The 21,904-nt window shown below is 48.2% G+C and overlaps 1 protein-coding gene across 1 annotated transcript in view; it reads left to right on the top strand.

Annotated features, from left to right (window-relative positions):
• PRKAR2A (protein kinase cAMP-dependent type II regulatory subunit alpha) overlaps positions 1–21,904 on the top strand; it is a 610,052-nt gene that overhangs the window by 435,380 nt on the left and 152,768 nt on the right. Inside the window, exon 7 of the mRNA XM_078661792.1 lies at positions 20,160–20,261. Coding sequence (XP_078517918.1) covers positions 20,160–20,261 — 102 coding nt within the window. The remainder of the gene's footprint in view (positions 1–20,159; positions 20,262–21,904) is intronic.

Genomic DNA, 21,904 nt, shown 5'->3' with positions numbered 1-21,904 from the left:
GGTGTAACCACCCCCCTTCCTGGTCCCACCCAGGGGAGGGACCTAGTCAGTAGTGCAGCCCCCTTTAACAGGATAAAGGTAGGTGCTGGTCCCATTCCAAATTAGATTAATCCTGAACTACTCTACAAGAAGAAACTCTGGACTTCGACGTTCTGCTTCACAGAAGACTGAAGAAATCTCCCTTGTGGGCAAGGAGTGTCCACCCTGACACTGCAGGCACCATCAAGCGTCCAGCGGCTTCACTTTGTCGTCTTCCCTCGAGGATCCAGACTTCAGAGCCTGACGAGACCCGGATTCCCAGAACTCTCCGACCTCAACTCACATCTGCAGCAAAGCTGATACCCGTGGATGCGACGAGACACGTGGGACCGGCCATCTTGAAAGAACCTGCACTTCGCTTCCAGCACGACTCCCGAGGTAAACTCGACCAAGTGCTTTGGGGATTGAGAAGCCCCAGCCCCGAGCAGCCCCTGCACCGAAGATCAGCCCTCCAGCTTCCACGAGATCTGCATGGGGCCATTCTGCTTGTTTGCTGCTCGACGCGTTGTCTGGTCACTTGCCAGAAACCGGTCCTCGGAAGCTTGTTTCCGGTCCAGGGAAGGCATGGCTTGGCAGTTTGGGCTGGACTGTTCCCATGAGGCACAGGGTCAGACTGATTTGCATATAGCCATGTCGGAACTGGGGTGGCAGAATGGGCTAAAGAACGGTGATGGATCAAACCCAGATCTTTTGACTGGGTGTGAGTGTTTGATTGGTTCAGATGCTCCGCCCATCACCACCCCCTTTTGTATTGCAGACTCTTTCAGCAGATCGGCCACAGACAATCACGAGTGGGAACTCCATCAGCCAACTCTGGAGTATGTGTTTCGCTTGTGGGGCCAGCCTGAACTGGATCTGTTTGCAACTCCACTCAATCGCAAATGCCGACACTACGCAAGCTGGCATCCCCACAAAGGGTCGAGCGGGAATGCATTTTCGATCAACTGGTCGAACACATTTGTATACGCTTTTTCGCCAATCCCTCTGATACCACGCCTCCTGAACAATATGAGACTTCAACCGTGTCACATCCTGTTGATTGCGCCCAGGTGGCCGCGTCAACCGTGGTTCACGCATCTTCTATTTTCCCAGTGTGATCCGATTCTTGTTCGTCCCCTGCCTCATCTTCTCACCATGAACCACGGCCAGATTTGCCATCCAGATCCAGCGTCTCTCCAGCTTCACGCTTGGAGAAGCTGGAGGTTCTTGCTCATGCACGTGCGCCTTCGACAGTCAAACCTATAAAGTAAAATGGAAACAGTTTTGTGTTTGGTGCCACACGGAAAAGGTTGATCCTCTGCTCGCCACACCTGAGCAAATCCTGCTCTTTTTCCTCCTTTTGGCAAAGTCGGGACTTTCGCATTCCACTCTCAAAGTTTTCCTGGCCGCGATTTCCCGCTTTCGCCATGATGGTTCCACATCTCTGTACTCCTCTCGGATCACTCACCAGTTCTTTAAGGGCCTGTTCCGGATGTTTCCACCTATCCGGCGTCCACCACCTGCTTGGCGTCTGAATCTGGTCTTAGCACAGCTTCTCAAGCCTCCATTCGAACCTATTCACTCAGCGGAATTAAAATTCCTTACTTGGAAAGTTTTCCTCCTCCTCGCACTTACATCCTCCAGGCGGGTGAGCGACATCCAAGCTTTCACCATTCTGCCTCCTTTTCTTCAATTCTCAAGGGACGCGGTTATACTTGGTACAAACCCTAAATTTATTCCAAAGATTCCTTCTGACTTCCACCTTAACGAACCTGTCATTCTTAAGACTTTTTTCCCAGACCCTCAGTCTCCCGCTGAGCGTTCTCTTCATTCTTTAGACCTGAAGCAATGCCTTAAATTCTACATCCAACGCACTGCTGCCTTTAGCAAATCAGACCATCTCTTTGTGGCCTATGGGCGGATGCGCAAAGGACATCCGGGCACTAAACAATCCATCACTCGCTGGATTTCTTCTGCCATCTCTTTCTGCTATCAACGAGCTGGCAACCCTCTTTCTGCTCCAGTGCGAGCACACTCGACGAGAGCAGTTGCATCCTCTACCGCCCTGCCCTGTTTGCTGTAGTGCCTCTACATCAGATCTGCAGGGTGGCCACGTGGTCCAGCAGGCACACGTTCACGAGGCACTACTGTCTGGAGACCGCTAACGCTGCAGACACTGCTGTGGGTCAAGCGGTGCTACGAAATCTCTTCAGATAAAGGTGAGCCTCTGTTGCTTCCCGCCTCCTGTCATAAAAGGTTCTCTTGTATGTATATAAGCAATGTTAATATGTGCATTTATTTAATTGCATTTGTTCTTATTGCCTTTTATGACTTTCATATGTTGGCTAACTGCTTTCTATTCTTATTCAAGCATGTGAATCTATGAAAGGCACCCTAATACAGGAGAAGAACAAAAGTTACTTACCTGTAAACTGTGGTTCTCCAGTATTGGTGTCTTTCATAGATTCACATGTGACCCACCCTTCCTCCCCTCAGAGGCTCTCTTTTCCTCATGCACTCTTGGTCACTTTTGTGCTACGAAAATCTGAGGGCTTGAGCTTCTGAGGAGAAGGTTCTAGAGGGTGCAACAGCCTGATTGGCTGGAATGTGGACTATTATAATGACATGGATATGTTCCTAAAGTGAACTCTCCCTTTAAGCTTCTATGGGCCTATGTTGTTCTATGGTACTTTTAAGTTTCTTATTTATCTATATATGTTCGAGGCATATGGGCTGCTGAATTCATATCTATAGCATAGATCGCCGCCTAGTGTTGGGTCCAGATGATTGCACATTGTTGTCCTGGAAGAGTCTTCGAAGTATCACGAAATAGGTGGCTCCTCCCCTGGACTACAGTGCGCATGGGCATCGACTCCATCCTCAGATTGTTTTTTCCGCCATTGGGTTCGGATGTGATTTCGTTAACTCCGGTTCGGAATCGATCAAACCAACTTTGTTCAGGCCAAAAGGCCTTCTTCGAACCGTCGGTATAGTTTGCGTTCGGTGCCCGATTTACTCCAACTCTTCGAGTCGGATATCCGGGGAGTCGTGTAACTCTTCGGGGATCGAGGCCCAGTCGACGCAGCAAGACTTTCGACGGCATGGAGCGGAGTCCGTTCAAGCGCTGTCCCGTGTGTGGATCCAAGTACCCACACATCGACGTCCACCCGGTCTGCAACAAATGTCTGTCGCCGGACCACGACGAGGCCAATTGTATGGCCTGTTCCAGGTTTCGTTCGAAGAAAACCATCAAACTTCGGCGCGCGGCGCGCCTCGGCGATCGGCTCCAGCACCAGTGGACATCTTCGTCAACGAAGAAGCGGACGAGCAGCAAGTTCAACTTCAAGTTTCCCCTCCATCAGTGGTCGTCGAGTCCGACTACGAAGCGGACGTGGAGGAAGTCGTCGACGAGGTAGGGGACGACGACGAGGCCTACGGGGCCATGGAAGATAGCTCGGAGGAAGAGCTATACCCCGTTCGTACTTTTACTAAGGCTCAGGTCGAGGGATCGCCACATGGCCTTACCCAAGACCTTACACTGCGATCCACGGCCCCGCCTTTCGGCCCGGCTACGGACACTTCAGCGGAGCCGCCATTGTCTAAATCGAAACCGAAACTGAAACCAACGGTGTCGACGAAGACAAAGATGGCCGAAACGCCATCGAAACCGAAAATGTCTGCTCCCCCATCGACACCGTCGTCTTCGGAGGCCTGAAAGCCACAGAAAAATGTCGCACCATCAACGCCGCCAAAAGTGGTCAAGGAGCCCAGCTCACGAAAGGCCGTCGAATCGGTGTCAAGCAAGGCAGTCGACCCGAAGCCCAGGAAGGCAATCGAGGCCGCTCAGGACAAGACCGTCGAGCCGAAAGCCAAGAGGCCTGTCTACACTAAGTCTACCAAGGGCGCGTAGCCGAAGTCTGGGACCCCGACGCCAAAGGTCAAGGCTGCCGCTCCGAAGCCGTCGGCGTCAACGTCGGCGGCCGTGGTCAAAGATCTCAGCGCACCAGTGACGGATGCTCCTGCGCCTCGATCGGAGAAACAGAAGGCGTCGACGCTCGGGTCTTCCCCTGGAAGCGGACCAAGGCCATCGGTCGGGTTGACGAAACCATCCGCTTCCTTTACGAAGCAGGTCTCGGACTCCCTCAAACTACTTAAGGACAAGGCTTCTGCGTCGGAAGCGAAGACACCTTCCGCACCGAAGCAAACGGTCCAAACGCAACAGGGTTCGACGCCGATCCTCTTCACGCTACCACCTAAGGTGGCGCCGAAGGCCTTTGCTCCACGGTCGGTAACCACGGACTCGGTGGTGTCGAAGACGACTCCCCCTACTGGGGGTTTACAGCATCGACCACACTTTATCGGAGCACTCGGAGCAGTTTATCGATGCCGACACCGGGAGGCTGTCTCTTTACAAGAGGAAGATTACGGCATCACAGCCCTTGGAGTCATTTAGGATTCCTCTAAAGCGCAAAAAACTTGCAGAGGAGACACCTGTCTTAGTTGAGCCAATAGTTCCACAGACTCTAAGAGGTGCAACACCCTCACCCACCTATTCTGATGGAGAGGATGGGGAACAGCAGGATGAGGAGTACAATATTCCTACCAACACGGACCCTGATGAGCAGCAGGACTCGTGGATGGAGCCAGGTGATCAAGGGGATCAGCAGGCAGCCCTTGACCCTCAGGTGTTCAACATCAAGACGTCTCCCACTGAGGATTCAACAGCATTTCATGCTTTGATTGAGAGGGCAGCTAAGAACCATGATGTTGATATGCATGCTGACCCTGTGGAGGCTGATTTTTTTTTTTGACACTTTCTCCACTGCTGAAAAAACTGTGAAAACTCTTCCCATGCTAAAGGGGGCCCTCAGGCATGCTGCGGACATTTTTAAGGAGCCCACAAGGTCAAGGGTCGTTAACCCTCGCATTGAGAAGAAATACAGAGGCCAGTTGCCGTTGGACTCTTTGGTGGTCTCTAATGCCCGCAAACGGGCGAACTCGCAAACCACGGGTGAAGCTCCTCCCCCAGACAAAGAGTCAAAAGTGCTGGAGGCATCAGGGAAGAGAGTAGCCGCTCAGGCAGCCAATATCTGGCATATCTCAAACACGCAGGCACTATTGGCCAGATACGACAGGGCACACTATGACACCCTAGAGACCCTGTTGCAACACCTGCCAGACCAGTTCAAGGAGGGAGCTGAGATGCTTTTCCAAGAGGGAAAGCTCATTTCAAACGCTGCTATAAAGTGTGCACTAGACGTTGCAGATACAGCAGCAAGGGCAATCAACACTAGCTTGATGTTGAGGCGTCAGGCTTGGCTCCGAATTTCCGGGTTCAAGCCTGAGATACAGACTACCATCCTCAACCAGCCGGTGAACCCAGACAGGTTATTTGGTCCAGAGGTAGATACCACCCTGGAAAAGATTAAAAAAGATACTGAGACTGCCAAGTCCATGGGGGCTCTCCAGTCCCAGCAGTTTCGAGGGAACACTTTCGTCGCTCAGGCAATCGTGGTGTTACCAGAGGCCAGTTGTCACAGCAGACGCAGTTCAACAAAGGTGGGGCGCAATCATCATACCCCAAGCAGAGTAGAGGAGGATACCGGGGAAACAGCTCCAAGGGCAGAGGCAGAGGCAACAACAGTTCCCGTTCCTCTGCCACCAACAAACAGTGACTCCCTGTCACTGCCCCCCGACCATCCAATACCTGTCGGGGGGAGACTCCAGCGGTTCCTGTCAGTGTGGAAGTCCATCACCACAGACAGGTGGGTCAGGCAACTTATCCAGTTCGGCTACTGTTTAGAGCTAACAGCCAGTCCTCCCAACATGCCCCCAAAACACCGTCCTATGTCACAAGAGCATTTGCACTTATTGCAGCAGGAGGTTCTTGCCATGCTGCAAAAAGGCGCGATAGAGCTCGTGCCAGTGGAAGAAGAGGGCACAGGAGTATTTTCCCTGTACTTCTTAATCCCCAAAAAGGACGGGTCACTCAGACCGATTCTAGACCTGCGGCCCCTGAACCAGTACATTATTTCAGAACACTTCCACATGATAACACTGCAACAGGTTCTTCCATTGCTAAACCAGGGAGACTTCCTCGCAACCCTAGACCTCAAGGATGCTTACTTTCACATCCCACTCCACCCCTCCCACAGGAAATACCTCAGGTTCACCATCCAAAACAGGCATTACCAATTCAAGGTCCTTCCTTTCGGGGTGACCACAGCCCCCAGAGTGTTCACGAAATGTCTGGCGACAGTGGCGGCGCACCTCAGGAGACGGAACGTCCATGTGTACCCTTACCTGGATGACTGGCTTGTTCAAGCAAAGTCAGCCCAGCAGTACGCTACCGACATGTCCCACACCATTCGCCTTCTTCACAGTCTGGGCTTTTCACTAAACTATCCGAAGTCGCACCTCCAGCCAGCCCACGTGCGGCAGTATTTGGGCGCGACGATAGACACTTTGGCGGCTAAAGCTCAGCCAAACCCAGTGAGGATAGGCAACATCCAGTCGCTAATCCTAAAGTTCAGACCACAACACTCACTTCCTGCGAGAGTGTTCATGCAGTTGATAAGCATGATGGCCTCCTGCATCTTCATAGTCCCGCACGCGAGGCTGCATATGCGTCCGCTCCAAGAGTGCTTGGCACGTCAGTGGACTCAGGCTCAAGGGCAATTGAAAGACCTAGTGTTGGTGACCGGTCGGGCATACAGCTCTCTGCATTGGTGGAATCCACACAACCTTTGCAAGGGCCGACCGTTTCAAGAGCCTGTGCCACAGATTATCCTGACGACGGACGCATCTCTCCAGGGGTGGGGAGCTCATGTGCTCCACTACAGTGGAGGAAAGGGACTATGGTCAACGCAGCAAAAGAAGATGCACATCAACTACCTAGAACTGATGGCAATCTTCATGGCACTCAAATCATTCAAAGTACATCTGTGCAACAAAGTCGTGTTGATCCGGACGGACAACATGACGGCCATGTACTACATCCAGAAGCAGGGAGGTACACACTCTCCACAGTTGTCTCATCTGGCTCAGAGCATGTGGAAGTGGGCCATTCAGAGGAACGTCTTCCTCGTGGCAGAACACCTCCCAGGCAAGGACAATCTGATGGCGGATCTGCTCAGCAGGTATAGCCATCAGATGCACGAGTGGGAGTTACATCCATCAGTACTCCGCCCGTACTTCCAACAGTGGGATCATCCAGAGATAGACCTGTTTGCCACAAGGGAAAACGCAAAATGCCAAAGCTTTGCCGCCAGGTTCCCTCACCCACAATCGCAGGGCAATGCGATATGGATGAACTGGTCAGGCACATTTGCGTACGCTTTTCCACCAGCACCTCTCATCCCGCTGGTGGCAAGAAAGCTCAAGCAACACTCGATGACTCTCATCCTGGTTGCTCCAACGTGGGCACGCCAACCATGGTACACCACGTTTCTAGAACTCTCCGTGGTGCCGCATCAAAGGCTGCGCCTCACACCCAGGCTCTTGACGCAGAACCATGGCGACATTCAGCATCCAGATCCGCAACCGCTAAATCTGGCGATCTGGATCCTGAGGTCTTAGAGTTTGGCTACCTTAATCTGCCTCCTGAATGCATGGACATCATCCGGGAGGCCAGAAAGCCCACTACCCGAGCTTGCTATGCAGTGAAATGGAAGCGGTTTGTCATTTACTGTACTGAACACAATATCAACCCGCTAGATGCATCCATTCCTAATATCTGCTATTTGTTACATCTTTACAAATGCAATCTAGCATATGCTTCCATTCGGATACACTTATCCGCCATAGCGGCTTATCTTCAAAACAGGCAGCATCTCTCGGTTTTCAGAGTGCCTGCCATTAAAGCCTTCCTGGAAGGGCTGAAGCGCATCATCCTTCCCAGGACCCCGCCAGCTCCTGTGTGGAACCTCAACGTGGTCCTCACCAGGTTGATGGGCCCACCTTTTGAGCCTCTCCATTCCTGTGAGATTCAATTCTTAACATGGAAAGTAGCCTTTCTCATTGCCATTACTTCTCTACGGCGTGTTAGTGAGCTGCAGGCACTCACTGTACAAGAGCCATTTATTCAAATTCATTCCAACAGGGTAGTGCTGCGCACTAACCCTAAGTTTCTTCCGAAGGTGGTATCGCAGTTTCATGTTAATCAAACCATAGAACTGCCCGCATTCTTTCCAAACCCTGAAACAGTAGCCGAAAGAATGCTCCACACACTTGATGTCAAGAGGGCGTTAATGTACTACATTGACAGGACGAAAGATTTCAGAAAGACACAAAAGCTCTTTGTTGCCTTCTCAGCCCAGCACAAAGGCAACCCCATTTCCAAAGCAGGAATAGCCAGGTGGATAGTTAAGTGCATTCAGATTTGCTATCACAAAGCTAAGCGCACTTTAACGGTCCCCCCCAGGGCCCACTCCACACGCAAGTTGGGGGCCTCCATGGCGTTCCTAGGCAATATTCCTTTGGAAGACACTTGTAGAGCAGCCACATGGTCTACACCACATACGTTCACTAAACGTTACTGTGTAGATGTGCATTCCAAACAGCAGGCAGCTGTAGGACAGGCTGTTCTCAGAACACTTTTTCAAACTTCTACATCTGGCACGGGCAGCCGCCGTTAGTGGAGGGACTGCTATGTATTCTATGCTATAGATATGAATTCAGCAGCCCACATGCCTCGAACTGAATATGCTACTTACCAGTATGCATCTGTTCTTGGCATGTAGGGCTGCTGACATTCATATCGCCCGCCCTCCTCCCCGGCGCCCGTAGCGGTTGCAGACTTCTTCTTCTTACACTTACTCTTAGGCATGGTCATCGTTTACACTTTTGCACTCCATCTTTGCCGCAATGGCTAAAAACAATCTGAGGATGGAGTCGATGCCCATGCGCACTGTAGTCCAGGGGAGGAGCCACCTATCTCGTGATACTTCGAAGACTCTTCCAGGGCAACAATGTGCAATCATCCGGACCCAACACTAGGCGGCGATCTATGCTATAGATATGAATGTCAGCAGCCCTACATGCCAAGAACAGATGCATACTGGTAAGTAGCATATTCATTATATACTTGTGTATATATATATGTATATTTATGATATATTTTACATATATATATATATATATATATATATATATATATATATATATATATATATATATATATATATATATATATATATATATATATATACATATATATACATATATATATATATTTTACATTACTACTATTTCATGTACCGTGGGACTCCCACTTCAACAACGGGGAATTATTCAAGCATGTGAATCTATGAAAGACACCAATACTGGAGAACCACAGTTTACAGGTAAGTAACTTTTGTTCTTATGTTAGCGTAGCTGGTTTTCATTCAATCATGTATCATTCAAGTCACTATGAAAGATTAGTAGTGCTAGGTGCAGAAACTCACATTTCAGTATCACCTCTGAGAGGCTGACTTGACTGGGACAGTCAGTCATTGTCAGGTTTACATCTGAATAGGCCTTTGTGGTTGGGCAGAGTCAGTCACACCCCAAGCACATTCTTACACCTGACTGGCTCTGTTCCAGTACTGCTGTATTGTGTGGGAAACGATGTGTGTAATAAATTTGACAAAATAAAAATCTCCATAAATGTATTTTTTTCTCGTAATAAATCTGTGTGAACTGGAGCCCCTGCAGACTTAATTAAGCTGCTTTATCAGTGGGCCCCCTGGCAATTTGTTGCTTTTTCTAACTCTGTGAGCTTTTTAAAACTGTAAGTAAAGCATTTTGTCGTATTTTTCGCACTGAGCCAAAATTGCTTGAAAAGTCACCATATGTACTCCTGTTTTGTACTCTGGCTTGCTGATCTTTATCCCCATTGATTCATTTAACCGAGATTTAATGTTAACTGTCTTTAATTTGGTTTAAATCACTTTAAGCTTATGAGGGCTAGATTTAGTAGCTATGTGTTCGAGGCATGTGGGCTGCTGAATTCATATCTTGTTTACAACAAGGGGTGGTGAGGGACAGAGTCTCTGAATTAAGCAGAATACTCTCACCCAGTCAAGAGATCAGGGCTAGATCCAACACCGTTTTTTAGCTCATTGCACCATCCCAGTTTCAGAACCTGGCTGTATGCAAATTAGTCTGTTCCTGTCCCAGTGCATGATGGGAACAGGGCAAACCAAACTACAAAAGCCAATTCTTACACTGGGAAGGAAACAAGCTTCCGGGGGCCGGTTTCTGGCATTACAGCCGTCTTCGGCCCGGCTTGCTTGAATCCTGATGGTGCAATGAGCAAGGGACTCATGTCTGAGTATACCCTTCCACGCTTAGGGTGGACAAAATTATTTACAACAAAGGGTGGTGAGGGACAGAGTCTCTGAATTAAGCAGAATACTCTCACCCAGTCAAGAGATCAGGGCTAGATCCAACACCGTTTTTTAGCTCATTGCACCATCCCAGTTTCAGAACCTGGCTGTATGCAAATTAGTCTGTTCCTGTCCCAGTGCATGATGGGAACAGGGCAAACCAAACTACAAAAGCCAATTCTTACACTGGGAAGGAAACAAGCTTCCGGGGACCGGTTTCTGGCATTACAGCCGTCTTCTTGACTGGGTGAGAGTACTCTGCTTAATTCAGAGACTCTGTCCATCACCACCCCTTGTTGTAAAGAATTCATATCTTGTGCATAGATCGCCGCCTAGTGTTGCGTCCGGATGATTGCACATTGTTGTCCTGGAAGAGTCTTCGAAGTATCACGAGATAGGTGGCTCCTCCCTCGGACTACAGTGCGCATGGGCATCCTCAGATTGTTTTTTTCCGCCATTGGGTTCGGATGTACTTTTCTTTACTCAAGTTCGGAAACTTTGTAAAGGCCAAAAGGCCTTCGGGGTCGTCGGTATTGTCTTTCGATCAGTGCACAGTTCTTGTTCCAGTTCTTTCGAGCAGGACGTCGAGGAGAGCCGCGTGGCCTTTTCGACACCAGCGGCCCGATCGTAGATGGAACGGAGCCCATTCAAGCGATGCCCCCTTTGTAACTCGAAGTACCTGCACATCGATGTACACCCGGTGTGCAACAAGTGCTTATCACCCGACCACAATGAGGACTACTGTCTAGCTTGTGCTCGATTCCGGTCCAAGAAGACGCTTAGGCTCAGACGTGCGGGCCAGCGCCCGACCCGGTGAATATCTTCGGTGAAGAAGACAATGAGGTCGTCGAGGCTCAGGATCCAGGACAGCAATCGGATCCCGGTTCGGAGCATGACTCCACATATTATGATAATGAAAACGACGTCGAGGTAAGGGACGACGTATCCCCCATCGGAGCCGTCGATGACGACTCAAGCGATGAACCAGGCCCAACTGTGGGTACGGAGCCCAGAACCGACACTGAAAGGCTTCCAAGGGCTCAGGTCGAGGCATCGCCGGAAGGCCTTAGCCAAGATCAAGAGGAACGTTCGATAGCCCCGCGTCTTGGCCCGGCTAAGAACATACCACACGAGCCATCGGTCGCACTACTAAAAGCTAAACCGAAAGCCATCGAGTCGAAATCAAGACTGCTGAAGACAGTCTTCGGATCGAACAGTTCGAACATGTCGGATTCTACAAAGAAGACATGTGTCGACGACCCTGCGAGGTCAAAATTAAAGGCCGTCGAGCCAAAGATCGGTGCGCTGAAATCCATCACCAAAGTCCAGCAAGTCGAACCGACGAGGTCGGCGTCGACGGACAGCGACACTAACAAGGGACTCGAGTCTCGGAAGGTTCTCGATCCGAAGCAACGAGTCGACAGGCCGAAGCTCGTCAAAGCCCTCGAGCCGAAAACAAAAGGCGCATCGAACGAGTACGTCGAACCGAGGCAAAAGAGCACGCCTCCGACTCCTCAAGCACCGAAGTCAACGCAGAGCCTGCGGCAGACTGACGAAAGGGCTACATCGGTTGGACCTCTATCGACGCCAGCCCCGAAAAAGGTCAGTCTGTCTAAGGACTCGCAGCCGCCAATAAAGTATGGGCTGCCCCCAACTGCACGCCCTAAGGCGCTCGATCCGAAAAAAGGGGTCGATACACCCAGGTCGGTGTCAACTGGAAAAAGAAGTCATCCCCCAGAGGAGGACATTGTATACCAAGAGCCCTCCTATGATGAACAGTCGAAGTTGTATATCGACTCCGAAACTGGCACACTTTCCATCTACCAAAGGAAAATTAGGTCTGAAAATCCTATCGAATCATATAAAATTCCACTCAAAAAGAAGAGGGATTCTTCTACATCACCTGTCCTTTTTGAGACTGTAAGCTACCATGGCCAGGACACTTCTGCATACTCACCCACACACACTGAGTAACCCTGGGCGTAGTAGGCGTAGTGGGGCTACGCGAAGTGGGCAAGAAACTACGTCCACCTACGCACTTCGCGTAGCCCCACTACGCACCACCGGCCTCCCTCCCGCCCTCCCTAAATACTTACCTTTTAAAAAAGAATAAAAACCACTTACCTTGTCCGCTGCGTCTCCGGGGCTCGCTCTCGTAATCGCGGCGCCATCTTGGATACTAATGAGCATGCGCGGCCGTCCACGCATGCGCATTAGTGTCCGAGACGGCGGCGCGATTACGAGAGCGAGCCCCGGAGATGCAGGCAACAAGGTAAGTGGTTTTTATTCTTTTAAAAAATGTTATTTAAGTATTTAGGGAGGGCGGGAGGGAGGCGGGTGGCGGGCAACTTCGCTACGCCCACGGAGTGGGCGTAGTGTTGCCTGCTACGCCTACTTTGTAAATGGCGAAGTAGGCAACACTACGCCCACTCCGTGGGCGTAGCGAAGTACTACACCCAGGGTTACTAATGAGGATGTGGGGTATGACTATGGGGGTCAATATGATTACTCTGCGGACGCAGATCAATATGACCAAACTCAGCCATGGGCAGACACTATGGACCCTGGGGAGTCGGACTATTCCTGATACTCCTTATCTTGTCAAAACTTCCCCGACAGAAGATACAGCTGCGTTTAACGCATTACTAGAAAGGGCAGCACTGAATCATGATGTGGAAATGCATGCTGACCCAATTGAAGGGGACTTCTTGTTTGACACTTTCTCCGTTTCAGAGAAATCTGTTAAGACATTGCCAATGTTGAAAGGTGTTCTTAAACACGCTGGAGACATTTTTAAAGAAACCACAAGAGCAAGGGTTATTAACCCCAGGATTGAAAGGAAGTGCAGACCGGCGCCTGTGGACCCTACATACATTAGGGAACAGCTGCCATTGGACTCTTTACTGGTCTCAAATGCTCGTAAGCGTGCCAACTCACAAACTACCGGTGATGCTCCTCCTCCAGACAAAGAGTCTAAAATCTTAGAAGCATCTGGGAAAAGGGTGGCTGCTCAAGCAGCTAATATCTGGAGAATTTCAAATACACAGGCCCTATTGGCCAGATACGACAGGGCGTATTATGACACACTAGAGCAACTGCTACAGCATTTGCCTGATGCCTACAAAGAGGGAGCAGAAACACTTATTCATTAAGGGAAGCTAATATCCAATGCATCCATTAAATGTGCGCTTGACGCAGCAGACACCGCAGCCAGGGCCATCAACGCAAGTGTCATGCTTCGGAGACATGCTTGGTTGCGCATCTCTGGCTTCAAACCTGAGATTCAAACCACATTATTAAATCAGCCTGTAAACCCTGATTTCTTATTTGGTCCTGATGTGGACACAATCTTAGAGAAGATTAAAAAGGACACAGAGACAGCCAAATCCATGGGTGCCTTGCAGTCACAACAATTCAGAGGCGGCTCCTTTCGTCGCTCCGGTAACAGAGGAGCTACAAGAGGCCAGGCATCCCAGCAGACTCCATACAGTAAAGGGAGCACGCAAACCACCTATAATAAGAACAATAGAGGTGGCTACCGTGGCAACAGCAACAAGGGCAGAGGACGAGGGAATAACAACACCAGATCCTCCGTCAATACTAAACAGTGACGCCTTGCCACTGCCTTTCAGACCATGTAACGCCGGTCGGGGGAAGATTGCAACTGTTCCTGCCAGTCTGGGAGAGCATTACCACAGACAGGTGGGTGAGACAACATATGCAGTACGGCTATTGTCTAGAGCTAACGTCCACTCCACCCAACATACCCCCAAGACACCGTCCTATGTCCGCAGAGCACATAGGCTTATTGCAGCAGGAAGTCATCAGCATGCTGCAAAAAGGGGCCATAGAACTCGTCCCTATAGAGCAACAGGGTACCGGGGTGTACTCGCTGTACTTCTTAATCCCCAAAAAGGACGGGTCTCTCAGGCCAATACTGGACCTCAGGCCCCTAAACCAATACATCTTGTCAGAACACTTTCACATGCTCACTTTACAGCAGGTTCTACCATTACTCAGTCAGGGAGACTTCCTCGCAACATTAGACCTAAAGGATGCGTATTTCCACATACCAATACATCCAGCACACAGGAAGTATCTCAGGTTTACCATACAAAATCAGCACTACCAGTTCAAGGTCCTGCCTTTCGGGGTGACAACTGCCCCAAGGGTGTTTACCAAGTGCCTAGCGACAGTAGCGGCGCACCTGCGGAGGAACCATATTCACGTCTACCCCTATCTGGACGACTGGCTTATCCAAGCAAAGTCAGCCCAGCAATGTGCCGACCACATGTCCCGCACTATTCACCTCCTGCACAGCCTCGGATTCTCATTAAACTACACAAAGTCTCATCTCCAACCCGCCCACGTACAACAGTACCTGCAAGCAATAATAGACACTCTGGCAGCAAAGGCTCAGCCAAACTCTGCAAGAGTCAACAGCATTCAATCGCTGATCCAGGGATTCAGACCCCAACACTCGCTCCCAGCACGGGTATTTATGCAGTTGATAGGCGTGATGGCCTCCTGCATCTTCATAGTCCCCCACGCCAGACTACACATGCGTCCGCTTCAGGAGTGCTTAGCAAAGCATTGGAACCAGGCTCATGGACAATTGAAAGACCTAGTGTTGGTGACCGGTCGCGCATACTCCTCTCTGCATTGGTGGAACCCACAAAACCTTTGCAAGGGTCGACCGTTCCACGAGCCTGTACCACAAATAGTGCTGACGACGGACGCATCTCTCCTGGGATGGGGAGCGCATGTCCTCCATTACACTGTCCAGGGGCTGTAGACAGCCCAACAGAAGAAGATGCACATCAACCTGCTGGAACTGATGGCGATCTTCATGGCACTGAAGGCGTTCAAAATACATTTGTGCAAAGGAGTCGTGTTGATCCGGACGGACAACATGACTGCCATGTACTACATACAGAAGCAGGGAGGGACACACTCTCCACAGTTGTCACATATAGCGCAAAGCATGTGGAAGTGGGCCATTCAGAGGAACATCGTCCTCATGGCGGAACACCTCCCTGGCAAGGACAACCAGATGGCGGATCTGCTCAGCAGACACAGCCACCAGCTGCACGAGTGGGAGATACATCCCTCAGTGCTGCACCCGTACTACCGGCAGTGGGGTCACCCGGTGATAGACCTGTTCGCCACAAAGGAAAACGCGAAATGCCAAAGCTTCGCCGCCAGATTTCCACATCCGCAGTCTCAGGGCAATGCGATATGGATGAACTGGTCAGGCAGATTTGCGTCCGCTTTTCCACCAGCCCCGCTCATACCGCTAGTGGCACGCAAACTGCGACAACACTCGATGACACTCATCCTAGTTGCTCCAACGTGGGCAAGGCAACCATGGTACACCATGTTCCTAGAACTTTCCGTGGTGCCTCATCAAAGGCTGAAATTAACACCCAATCTTTTAACGCAGAGCCATGGCGACATTCAGCACCCAGATCCGCAACAGTTGAACCTTGCGATCTGGCTCCTGAAGTCATAGAGTTTGATTACCTGAACTTGCCTCCTGACTGTATGAATATTATCAAAGAGGCAAGAAGACCTACTACCAGGGCATGCTATGCGGCAAAGTGGAAACGGTTTGTCATCTATTGCACCAATAATGACATAAATCCGCTAGACGCATCTACTCAAAACATCATATGTTACCTGTTGCATTTACACAGATGCAATCTGGCTTACAGTTCCATACGCATACATTTAGCTGCTGTGGCAGCTTATCTTCAGAACAGGCAGCACCTTTCCCTCTTCAGAGTGCCTGCTATTAAAGCTTTCACGGAGGGACTCAAACGAGTAATTCCTCCTAGACACCCACCTTCACCTGTCTGGAACTTGAACGTAGTTCTCACCAGACTGATGGGACCCCCCTTTTGAACCGCTATATTAGTGTGAAATACAGTTTCTAACGTGTAAAGTGGCCTTTCTAGTGGCGATTACATCCCTTAGAAGAGTTAGTGAGCTGCAAGCTCTAACTATTCAGGAGCCATTCATACAAATTCACGCAAATAGGGTTGTGCTACAAACAAACCCTAAATTTATGCCAAAGGTGGTATCTCAGTTTCACATCAATCAAGCTATAGAACTGCCAGTGTTCTTCCCAAATCCAGATTCTGTGGCAGAAAGAGCTCTGCATACCTTAGACGTTAAAAGAGCTCTCCTGTACTATATCGACAGGACAAAACTTTTCAGAAAAACTAAGCAACTGTTTGTTGCCTTTTCACCACAGCACAAAGGCAACCCCATTTCCAAATCAGGTATAGCCAGGTTGATTAAGTGCATACAAATTTGTTATCAGAAAGCTAAACGCACATTAACAGTACCCCGAGAACGCATTCAACACGCAAATTAGGGGCATCCATGGCTTTCCTAGGAAACATTCCTCTAGAAGACATATGTAGAGCAGCCACATGGACTACCATACATACATTTACCAAACCCTACTGCGTAGATGTACACTCCAAACAGCAAGCGGCTGTAGGGCAGGCTGTTCTCAAGACTCTTTTTCAGACTGCTGCAGCTGGCACGGGCAACCACCGCTAAAAGGGAGACTGCTATACATTCTTTGCACAAGATATGAATTCAGCAGCCCACGTGCCTCGAACGGAATATGCTACTTACCAGTATGCATCTGTTCTTGGCATGTAGGGCTGCTGATATTCATATCGCCCTCCCTCCTCCCCGGTGCCTGTCGCAGCTGTAGCACTCAGAATTAATAGCTAGCATGGACATCACTTACTGTATCATACTCCATCCCTGCCACAATGGCGAAAAACAATCTGAGGATGGAGAGGATGCCCATGCGCACTGTAGTCCGAGGGAGGAGCCACCTATCTCGTGATACTTCGAAGACTCTTCCAGGACAACAATGTGCAATCATCCGGACCCAACACTAGGCGGCGATCTATGCACAAGACATGAATATCAGCAGCCCTACATGCCAATAACAGATGCATACTGGTAAGTAGCATATTCCTTCAACAATATAGCTTTTAGAGATGTAGCAGCCTGAGACCGAGAACTACCACAGACTTCATATATACTATGATTGAGCTCCCTCACATCCTTGTTATCGGATCCCTGTGGGGTAATCCAAATCTGTCTCCTAAGGTTTTTATCTGGTTTATTTTGTGGTAGCTTAGACATGCTGACAGACTATTGCTTTGAAATATTGTATGTGAGGTTGTCACATAAAAAACAGTAAAACAGTCTATACAGTTAACAGAAAAAGAACTGGAAGATGCAATTTTTTTAATAAAAAGATCAAAACCTATTCATTAGAAACGAAAAAGATAGTCAATGGAAAATATGGATCAAATGACAAAGAACATACGTTCAAACATTACCATATAAAAGAGTGGAATTAACCATGAGACTTCAGATTTTAAAGATGTGGCCTATGGAAAAGATGAACTGCAAATTCATGTGGAGAATTGTATTTTTGACTAGGGTTAATCAGAAATTATATCCTTCAGATTTGGAGTTTAAGAAGAAGATAATAGCCAGGGTGAAATGGAGGACATATCTGGAAAGACTTCCATATCGTGTATGGTCATCAGGAGTCTTCCGGGAGTAGAGAGGATTTAAGATATGCTCCAGCCGAGAGAAGGTGCTTTATTACTGCAGATGTAAAATGTGAAGGTCACCGGATGTTGTTGTTGCGGCTTTCTGTTGCTCGATTTATTTTGGGTTTCTTCATTCTTTCCTTGGCCCTGCTGGTGAAGCTGGAGAGCGTTGTTGAAGATGGACTTCATGAGCAGGCCGTTCTACCAGAAGAGCCTCACTGGACAAGTTTCACGAACTTTAAGTACGAGGCATATGAGCTGTAGATCACACACTATGCATGAGATCGCCATCTGGTATTGGGCTTGGATACCTGCACCTTGTTGTCTTAGAAGAAGTCTTTGTATTCACGAGAAAGGTTACTCCTCCCTTGAACAATAGTGTGCATGGGCATCGACTCCATCCTTAGATTGTTTTTTGCCATGATGGGAAATTATGGAGTTAGTAGAAAAGAAAGAGATGTCCATGTGTGTATGTCTAAATAGGATAAAACTGTAACGGATACAGGTCCCGGCATCAGGGGTATCTGTCGGACTGTTTCTAGATTTCGGAACAGACTGCTAAAGATGTGCATGGATGACTCCTGGACTGCGATTGGTCATGGCAGGCCCCTCTCCTTACCCCTTTCGACCACTTAGCAAAGACAATTTCTTCCGTTTTCTACATACTTCATCTCATCACCTTACTGAAGACATCTTTGTTGGATTTTCCTATCAGTAATATCCAGACAATTATAACTAGTTGCCTGAACAGTTGTAGAGATTTTGTAATCCCATTTACCTCAAAAAGCCTACAACAAGCTGCTGTGTGGGGGTGGAAGAGACAAATGACCTTGCCTCATTGATTCTAGCTGCTTGATAGTTGAGAACCTGGAGTAAGGTCATGTAGACCTATCCCTAAGTGCACGGCATTCAGCCTCATTCGAGCAAATGCCACCATCACTAGGTATTTCTTGGGTATGTTTTCCCAAAGACCGAGTGCCCGTTTGTACTCTGAGTTATAAATCAGTTGCCTCACATGCCTTATTTTGTCCTTCAGCACTCTTCGTCCCTTTTTCATCGGTCTTCAGGCACAGAAAGAAAACCAAATAGACGCCGTGTTTGCTGAAATAATTGTGCACGGTCTTTTAAGAAGCGCCATTCACATTTTCTCCAGTTAATTTCCATCATGGTACTTTTATATAACCTTGGTAAAACAGTTTTTTAAATGCTAGTGCTTCTGTTTGGCGCTATGCCTCTAAAAGGGGAAGTGCAATTAAAGCATTTTTAATAGATTGATCCTTAGATGAAATCTAACAATAGTGAGATGACTTTAAAACTTAAAACTAACAGTGATTCCTGGGTGTATGTCACAGCTCGCTTCATGAGTGGCAAGAGATTGTAAAATTAGCAGCTGCTTTGAAGTTACTGTAGGCTTTGGCTGCTTTACAGCCATCATATGGATGCATAAACAGGTACACAAGAACTTATTTCTAGACTGGAAGACTAAGCTCTTCATGTGCCTTCTAAGTACGTGATACTTGTTACTCGGGTCAAACATACACATCAATAAAAACAAAGTGCTAAAGAAGATTTTTACCTGCTGTCTTGTTTCTTCAGAATTATTATCCTATATTAATTTACATGTAATCCACGTGATGACCTAACTATCTTTAAAAGAGGAGTGCAGTGAGTAAAATAGTAGTTGAGGTGAAGTTACAAAGGATGCAGTGCAGATAAGTGCGATTGAAAAATGTTTTATGGCTAGAAAAGTTTAATATATGTATGCCCACTTTCTTTTCTCGTGATTCGAAACAGGTGGCCTCTTTTGGTTGACACCAAGAGGACCGAATGATGTTGATGGTCTACTGTTTACAGGTTACTTTCTAAAGTACTATGAATTTTAATACATTGGATTCCCAGCCTGACAGGCAATATTCTTGAATATAGGAGTGACATTGCAGATAAGTAAAATTTCTTTTCATGCACCTTTTAAATTTTCTGTATTTGAAGAAAGTGTTAACTTATGTACACGTTTCTTTCCTCCATATTACATTGCCTTTATTTCTTCCTAGTAATATACATTTTATTCATGTGTAGCCATGTGCCTTAGTGGGCCTTTTCAACATTTAGTTAGTGTGAATGTTAACTTTGACAACAGCTGTATGGTCGACATAATCTGCATTCTTTGTTTATTTTGCAGGACCGAAATACTTTTAGAAGACTTGTTTTGAAAAACAATGCACAAAAGAGAAAGACATATGAGCTATTTATTGAGTCTGTACCCATCCTTAAATCATTAGAGGTGAGATCCTTTGATAAATTTGAAATTACTGCAGTTGTAATGCATTCTGTTAGGCCCAAATGAAATCATTGCTTTCATATAGATTATAGTAAAGACCATATTATAACATGCAAAGTTGTCAAATGTAGGGTCCTCTGTCAGTGTACGGCTTCTAATCATACTTCATTTGCACTTTTTCATTGCTTGTTCTCCACCCGGATAACATGCATTTAGTTTTCCAACAATCTAGTACTATCTGGAGACAAAAGGGTCCACTAATTGGTGTATTTGTAAGCAAAAACACACCTTTGACCATCATAATCCACACACCTTTGATATTCATATCTCAAATATTTTACTAGTTTCCTCATAACCATCAGACTTGGAAGGAGCCAAGACAGATGGTGTTAAAACAGGTGTAACCTAGGTTTCACACTGATCAAACACATTCTTGAGGCACTGGACCTAATCTTAGAGTACCAATGTCGCATTTTAAGCCTCCGACAATGGTGCATCCAATACAGAGTAGACTACAAACCCCAGGGACCATCGCAGCAGTTGCGCCGCCCGCCAAGCATTTCCACGCGCCAGGAGGCGCATACATTGCAGCCAGGAGCACCACTGCGCAGGAGACCGTTTGTGCCTGCTGAAGGAGGGGACTACAACCCCCAGGGACCATTGCGGCAGTCGCGCTAAACCATTTCCACACGCCAGGAGCCGCATAAATAGCAGCCAGGAGCCCGCTGTGTGGGAAACCGTCTGTGCATGCTGAAGGGGAAGGAGCGGGGGATACTACAACCCCCAAGGACCATTGCGGCAGTCACACTGCCTGCCATGCATTTCCATGCGCCAGGAGGTGCATAAATTGTAGCCAGGAGCCCCACCAAGAACGGGCCCATCACAGCCAGGAAGAGGCAGGGCTGTGCAACCCCTCTCAGCTGATGATCACAAGCTGTCTGTTGCAATTGATACAAGCACCCGGCACTACTCAGGTACTGTGTTCTTTGTTTTGTTGACATAGCGGAGAGAGCGTGGCAGGATGGGGAAACGAAAAGATAAAGGAAGTCCAAATGGAGCAACCAAACCGGTCAAACAGGCTAAGAGACCACCTGCAAGCACTGCTGCTAACTGAGTAGCAGACGATATAGACTCACTAACTGAGGAAGTAAAGAGTCTGTCAAGTGGCCAAAATAAGCATTTGCAAGCAAGCACCAAAATGGCATCCATCGTCTCTGGTTCATTACCAAAGGATACTGCAACAAGCCAAGCTCCTATCAGCAACCCAAACAATCAAGTTAACCAGGAAGCAAGTTGAGTGAAAACAGATAAATAAGTGGCATTGCCATTTACAATGCCAATTGCTTAATCTCTCGCAAACAGTAACAATGATTAATAATAGCTATCAAAGGACCAAAAACCCTGCCTTAAGTTGCAGTCATTAAAGAGCTTGCTGACAATTAGGAGCTCCCTGAGTGATGGTGTGTGTTTTGTAGGTGTGTGTGTGTGTGCACACGTGTGTATTGCTGACATGCAATGCTCACATTCAATTAGGAGCTCCTTGAGTGATGGTGTGTGTGTTTGTAGGTGTGTGTGCGCGCGCGTGAGTATGCACATGTGCACGGGTGTGTGTGCATGATCATTGTGTGAATGAACGTTCACGAGTG

Source organism: Lissotriton helveticus, chromosome 9 (assembly GCF_964261635.1).
Source record: "Lissotriton helveticus chromosome 9, aLisHel1.1, whole genome shotgun sequence".
NCBI lineage: Eukaryota > Metazoa > Chordata > Amphibia > Caudata > Salamandridae > Lissotriton > Lissotriton helveticus.
This window is presented reverse-complemented; position numbering and strand designations above follow the sequence as displayed.